The 6,533-nt window shown below is 44.2% G+C and overlaps 1 protein-coding gene across 2 annotated transcripts in view; it reads left to right on the top strand.

Annotated features, from left to right (window-relative positions):
• tmod2 (tropomodulin 2) overlaps nt 1-5,672 on the top strand; it is a 16,209-nt gene extending 10,537 nt beyond the window's left edge. Inside the window, exons 4-10 of one of the 2 annotated variants that reach the window (XM_017440072.3) lie at nt 232-354; nt 431-505; nt 581-711; nt 791-898; nt 984-1,127; nt 2,083-2,227; nt 3,647-5,672. In XM_017440072.3, the coding sequence (XP_017295561.1) occupies nt 232-354; nt 431-505; nt 581-711; nt 791-898; nt 984-1,127; nt 2,083-2,227; nt 3,647-3,678 (758 nt within the window). In that variant the 3' untranslated portion in view covers nt 3,679-5,672. Of the gene's footprint in view, nt 1-231; nt 355-430; nt 506-580; nt 712-790; nt 899-983; nt 1,128-2,082; nt 2,228-2,316; nt 2,882-3,646 lie in introns of those variants that run through there. The other variant, XM_037979811.1, reaches the window with a different exon arrangement.
• Nucleotides 5,673-6,533: the final 861 nt, after the last annotated feature.

The raw sequence follows: 6,533 nt of genomic DNA, 5'->3' as shown, positions 1-6,533 counted from the left end.
AATCATCAAAATTAAACGAAATAAACATTTGAAATATATGAGTTTGTATGTAATGTATGAATATAATATACAAGTTTCACTTTTTAAATGGAATTACTGAAATCAATCTACTTTTTCATGATATTCTAATTTTATGACCAGCACCTGTATGTCTTTATTTATTTCTTCTACCTGTTTGTTTTCCTTTAAGTTCCAGTTTGACTAAAACTGCTGTTTGTTTTTTCCTCACAGGTAAAGTATTTGTCCCGAAGCAGCAGCCAATAGAAACGCGTCAGGAGGAAGTCACGAAGCTCGATCCAGAGTTGGAGGAAGCTCTCACCAACGCCTCCGATACAGAGCTGTGCGACCTCGCGGGTAAGAAGGGGTTAAAAAGCTGCTGGGATGGAAAAACAACACAACCTGTAATTTCTGACCTGGCCGTGTCTCTCAGCGATCCTGGGTGTGCACACGCTGGTCACCAGTAACCAGACGTACGATGGAACTGGAAGTAAAGAGGGTTACAACAGTGAGTACATGCAGGACTTCAACCCGAAACAAAGACACATCTGGATTTTGACCTGTGGCTCTGTCTCCTTTCCAGATGTGATCAAAGGTGAGAAGATGAACCCGGTGTTTGATGAGCCTCCCAACCCGACCAACGTGGAAGAAACTCTGCAGAGGATAAAATCCAACGACAGCTCCTTAACCGACGTCAACCTCAACAACATCAAGGTACGCCAACACAAACCTCCTGGGTGCCGTCGTGCTCCTTCGCCTTTCACCGACGCCAGCGTGTCTCCTGCTTCCCCAGAACATTCCCATCCCCACGCTGAAGGACTTTGCCAAAGCGATGGAGAAGAACACGCACGTTAAGAAGTTCAGCCTGGCAGCGACCCGGAGTAACGACCCGGTTGCTGTGGTGAGTTGCGGTGGTCTGTGGAAATTTATCGGGCCCGTTGGCACATGGCAGCTGCAGATTCACGCCTTCCTCCTCCTCCTGCCAGGCGTTCAGAGACATGCTGCGGGAGAACAAGACGCTGCAGAGTTTGAACCTGGAGTCCAACTTCATCACCGGGGCAGGAGTTCAGGCTCTGGTTGAGGCGCTGCGGGACAACGATACGCTCACAGAGATCAAGATAGACAACCAGGTACGTCAGCATGTTTTAGCTTTTCTTCTTCTTCTTCAGTTTTGTCTCATCATTGCAGAGACTGAACCTCCTTTTTCTTAATGTTATGTCCTCGTATGGACAGAGTCCGAGTGTCTCAGGAGGCATAAAATCCAAACGTAACAGAAAGAAATCAGCTCAGACTCTCAGCAGAGGGTCGAATCTCACTGAGCTGCAGCTGTTGGGAACCTCGAGCAGAAACATCCCGGGAATATTATCAGTTTTATTTCAGAACAAACATGTCTGCAGAGGAGGGACAGAAGGATGTTAGAGACAAAGAGGACATATGGATGCAGTTAGAGAGGACATGGAGGACCGAAGACACAAAGGACAGAGTCAGATGGAGGATGACTTTTTATAATGTTTTAATTGATGATAAAATTTAAAATAAAGACTGAAATTTTAATTTAATCACAATATTTGGGAATAAATTTAAATTGAATGTAATATAATGTTATCTAAAACTGTTTTATTGATAGTTTCTAATCCTAAAGTAATTCTGCTTCTTGTCTGCTGTTCTGCTCTCTGAGACGAGCTAAAGTTAGTTAGCTGGTTAGCTGGTTATGCTGTATATACTTCACCTGCTAACATGCTAACTCAGCTCAGAGAGGTTACCTGAACCCTCACCTGGAGCAGGTCCGATGCATCATGTGATGCCAAGCTGAACCTCTGCTGGTAATTTATTCTGTCACTCTGGACAGATTCAGGTTATTATGTCAAACTGCCGTTCCAGTCATCATTTCTGCAGGTTTGACTTGCTAAGCTTATCGCAGCCGTTGTAGCGTCAGTATGTTAATGAACTTTAGTGAGAACAAACCGCTGAGGGCTTCCAGCTGCTGAAGGGGAAGTTGAACTTCTTCATTGTGGTCGGAGTTCATCTTCCCTTCCTCAGAAGAAAGTTGGGTCTGATGTTGGCCTGCGTGTCTGTGTCCCTCAGAGGCAGCAGCTGGGAACATCTGTAGAGATGGAGATCGCTAAAATGCTGGAGGAGAACAAAACCATCGTGAAGTTTGGCTACCACTTCACTCAGCAAGGACCTCGGTCCAGAGCTGCTGCAGCTATCACCAAGAACAACGACCTGGGTATGACACACACACACACACACACACACACACACACATCATGATAAACAAGCCACGGGTCGGCGGTAACAAGCTGTCCTCTCTTGTAGCTCCGCCCCCTGTCAGAGCTGCAGTAGCACAGGTCTGATGCATGGGTGTGCTGAGACCTAACAGTGACTTCTTTCACAGCGTCTGAACGGATGTTCACTGATTAACACTCTGAAAGTGTGACGACATGTTGGTTTGCAGGAATGACCGCACCACGAGTGTCTTGAAGATCAGCTAACAGGAATGTGGAAGGATAAGACTGCCTGGCATGTTTACTGTTTTATTGCTGCTAAATCCACTTAATCTGATTGGATAACAGTACACAATACAGCCCAGTGCTGATGTACTACAGTTATGCCCCTTTTCCACCGGCTCTAAAGGTCCCAGCTCCACTCTACTCAGCTTGCTTTGCACACGTTTCCACCGGCCTTTTTTCGAGGCCGGCCCTGCTTTTTCGGTACCTGCTTCGGAGTCGGACCAGCCGGGCCGGTCCTGCTTCATGGGCGGCGCCAGCTTAGCTCCTGTTCACTCATTGGTTGTGGGTGTGGCCAGATGCAAACATAAAGAGCGAAGGTAGGAATAGAAACAACAGCGTTAGCTTACCCTGCAACGTTTCTGCCGTCTGTCCCCCAGCTGAAGGCCTGTAAAGCCTGAAACCTCCGGCTGATAACAGCTGTCCTACTCCGCGCAACAATCGCAGCATCCAGAGCATTTCTTCCTCTGCGCCTCTCTTCCTGAAGTCTCAGGAGAATCCCCATAAGTTTAAAAAACAGCAACAACACGGGGCCAATGTTGTCCATAGCGCTTCCGTTGTTTACACAAATGGAGCCAAGTTTCAGTAGCGCAACCAAATCCCGCCCCCCCACAACACGAGGAGGCGTTCCTCTGCTACCGACCACTGGCCGGTGTGAACGCGATGCATTCTTTATAGAGCTGAGCCGAGTAGAGCCGGACTTCTGAATTAGAGCCGGTGTAAAAGGGGCATTAGTAGCAGGTACGTACCGGGGACCCACAGGGACCTCTAACCCAGTACTTACAGAGTACCTGACAGTTACGTACCTGGTACTGAAGAAGTACGTAATGAGTACATGATGTGATAGTAACTGGTACATACAGGGACCGGGTTGTTTCCTGTTCGTACCGGGAACTCACCTGAAACTTTACCTTTTAGTACCTGGTACTCTTACCTACCTGCTAAGTACCTCCAGGATACTGGGCTGTATTATGAAGTGTCTTGTTATTCAGTACTTCTGTATGTACCTACAGAAGACTGAGCTGTATTATGAAGTAACTGTACTTACTGTGTACCTTGTAGGAGGTATGGTAAGTACCTGTTAAATACTGAGTACTTCCCAGGCTGCGTGTTACGACCTGATCTCGTTCTGCTTCCAGTCCGTCGGAGGCGGGTGGAGGGGGATTTGTAGGGGCGGAGCACGACGTCTCTCCGAGCCAATCCTGCGTTTCATCTCATCGTGCGCCCTGGTCTCATCTCACCGCGTGGAAACTTCAGTCCTGTGCCAAACTGCGGGGCGAGGCGAGCTCGAGCTGCAGCCACCCGAGAGGAGAGGATCGAACTGGAAACCCCCCTCCATCTTTGTTCTTATATCTGTTATTAGGCTCTCACTGAAGGTGGAAAAATCCTTTTTTAGTCGTTTTCATTTCCGCTGCTCCTTTCTATTTCCTGTCCAGACTTTTTACGTTTTTCATTTTATACCAAGCTTCTGATGAACTAATCATGACCAAGTAGCAGCTTCCCTATTAGAGCCTAACAATAAAAACCTGGATCTTCTGTTTGGTTTGCAGCAGAAGTTGTCATTTAAATTAGTTTTAGTTTATCTGATCTGGTTAAAGGTCGGTTTGAACCAGAATCTCCTAAAACCCATAAATACTCCCGAATCACCGTCTCGTGTAAAATATATACTGTAATTAATGTATTCTATATTCCTGTACCTTTCGATTCTAACTAAAGATTTTGTTTTGATACGGTTTTGATTATTTAGATGATTCAGTTGAAAGTGGGACAGTACTCCATGAAAATCTGTTAATTCCAGTTAGAAAATCTTTTATCTGCTCGACTCGTCTAACTTTTCTGATGCCAAAGACTAACTCGTACGGTGCAGAAGTATAAATAAAGATCTCTATGATCTCATTATTCCAGATCTTAAAAAGAAAAACAAGTCTGTTGGTAAAATGTAGATGTTTTTCCTGGGATCTGACTCGGCTGCAGACGTTTCCTCCTGAATGTTACGACATGTTTGCTTCGAGACGTAATGATGAATAAACTGTGACATTCTTTCAGATTTATGTCTCAATTTAGCTGCAAAATGTCCTAATTATGTCTCAGTTTGAGTCCTTGTCTCCAATCAGTCACAGTTAAGTCTCAGAGCTCGCTGAATTTGAACGCGTTGCACAAACTCTCCAGGAACTCAGCCGAGGTCTCTCCTCAGTCCAGCTCACGTGATCAGGGAGTCTCATGCTTGTCTCCAAACAGTCCCCGTGTTGTCTCCTCGGACAGTTTTAGGACACTCGAGGCGATAACTTTTTTAAGAACATTTGTTTTGCAGATTTTCCTGAGCCGACCCGCGAACATTTCGAGACATTCAGGAGACTCGTGGTTGCTGTTCGCAGAAACATGAAGAATATTTGTTTCACGTTTTTTATTTTTCAAACATTTTCAGGATTTTAGAGACTCTGAGGCTTACTTGATGAGGTTAGGATTATTAATTTGGAGACTCCAACAGTCGCAGCCCAGTCAGAAACCGGCCTTCCTTTTGTCCTTTCACAGTAAAAGCTTCTTTAGTAGACGAGCAGAAACCGGCCTTCCTTCTGTCCCTTCACAGTAAAAGCTTCTTTAGTAGACGAGCAGAAGATGTAGAAGTTGTAAAACTCTTAACTTCTCAGGTTATAGATGAGTTTTAATGAGAACGCTCCTTCACCCCCCTGTCAGCAGCAGATTAATGATAATATTAATAATAATAAACCGTCGTCAGGCACTCGGACCTTCAGATCTTCAGGAGTTACTTGAACTTTGTACATACTGTTTATAGGAACATCATGTTTCCTCAGACCAAAAACCTTTTGTTTCCCATCAGCCTCTTATTCCTTAGACCAGAGTTTTACTGCAAAGTTTTATATTTTTTCCACATTTATATCTGCTAGTTTTTCCTCTTAAAATGTTTTGTTTTTACGTTCCTGTGTCTTTCTGGAAAAACAGATTATTTTTTGTTTTGTTTTGGGTTAATAAAATGTAAAGAACGGTAAAATGACGTCTCATGTCGGACATATTCACACTGCTGAGAGTTTTAACTGAAAACCCAGGTTTGAACACAAGAAATGTGTATTATTAAATAAAACACAAGAGCGAAAACGAGCACTGGTGAAGATTAAACATCCTCAACAATAAATGTTTATACATCAACTCTGTGGTGGTTTTTTTTGAAAGTTCTGCAGCTTTTAAATCTAAAGTTAATAAAAATCAGACGTTTGTATGTAGATGACTCTCAGCTACTACCACCCTGCATTTTAGCTCAGTATCTGATATTTATAAGTTTGATAAAGTTGATTAGCTGTGGCGGCCATCTTGTGTCAGGTTAACTTCCTGGGTTCATCCAATGATTACTTCCTGAAAGTTGTATTCAAACCCTCCAACTCATGAGATATTTTGCTAACAGACACAGTTCCGTGACATTAATGAATTTATTACGTTTTATAACTTCCTGACAGATGCTACCAGAACACACGGGTCCAAATGTTTCTAAAAACAGGTTTTATTTGACCCGTTTTCTGTCAGAGAAACAGAAACATCAAATGTTTATCTATTTTTAGGGTAAAAGGTAAAAATAAAAGAGAGAAAATGATTATTTCTGGTCACTTTGTGTTTGTTGTAAGGAGCAGGACTTTAAGTTTCTGTTCCTCTGGTTTTAGTTCTGGGTTGGATGAAGGATGGATGGAGGAGATGTTGGTGTCTGTGCACCAGGACCACCATCAGCTGGGCTTCGGAGGCTGAAGCAGGATCTGTGGGTCGGTTCTGATCCAGTCTCCATGGCTGAACGGTGATGTAAGACGGATGTGGGCTTCCTGTGAAAGCTGGGAGCAGACTCTGATGTTTCCACTCGGAGAAGAAACATCAGGTTTCTGTCAGGTCTGCTCCTCTGAGAACGACCCAGAACCACAGCTGAGGTTCTGCCTCCACACATGGAGAACAGACTAAATATGAGCTTCATTCTTTATCTGTGGACAGAGAAAGCTCAGAAACAGAAGGTCTTGGTGCAAGAGGACG

The sequence above is a fragment of the Kryptolebias marmoratus genome, linkage group LG15 (assembly GCF_001649575.2).
Source record: "Kryptolebias marmoratus isolate JLee-2015 linkage group LG15, ASM164957v2, whole genome shotgun sequence".
Lineage (NCBI taxonomy): Eukaryota > Metazoa > Chordata > Actinopteri > Cyprinodontiformes > Rivulidae > Kryptolebias > Kryptolebias marmoratus.
Note: the sequence above shows the minus strand (reverse complement) of the source record. Positions and strands in the feature narration are given on the sequence as shown.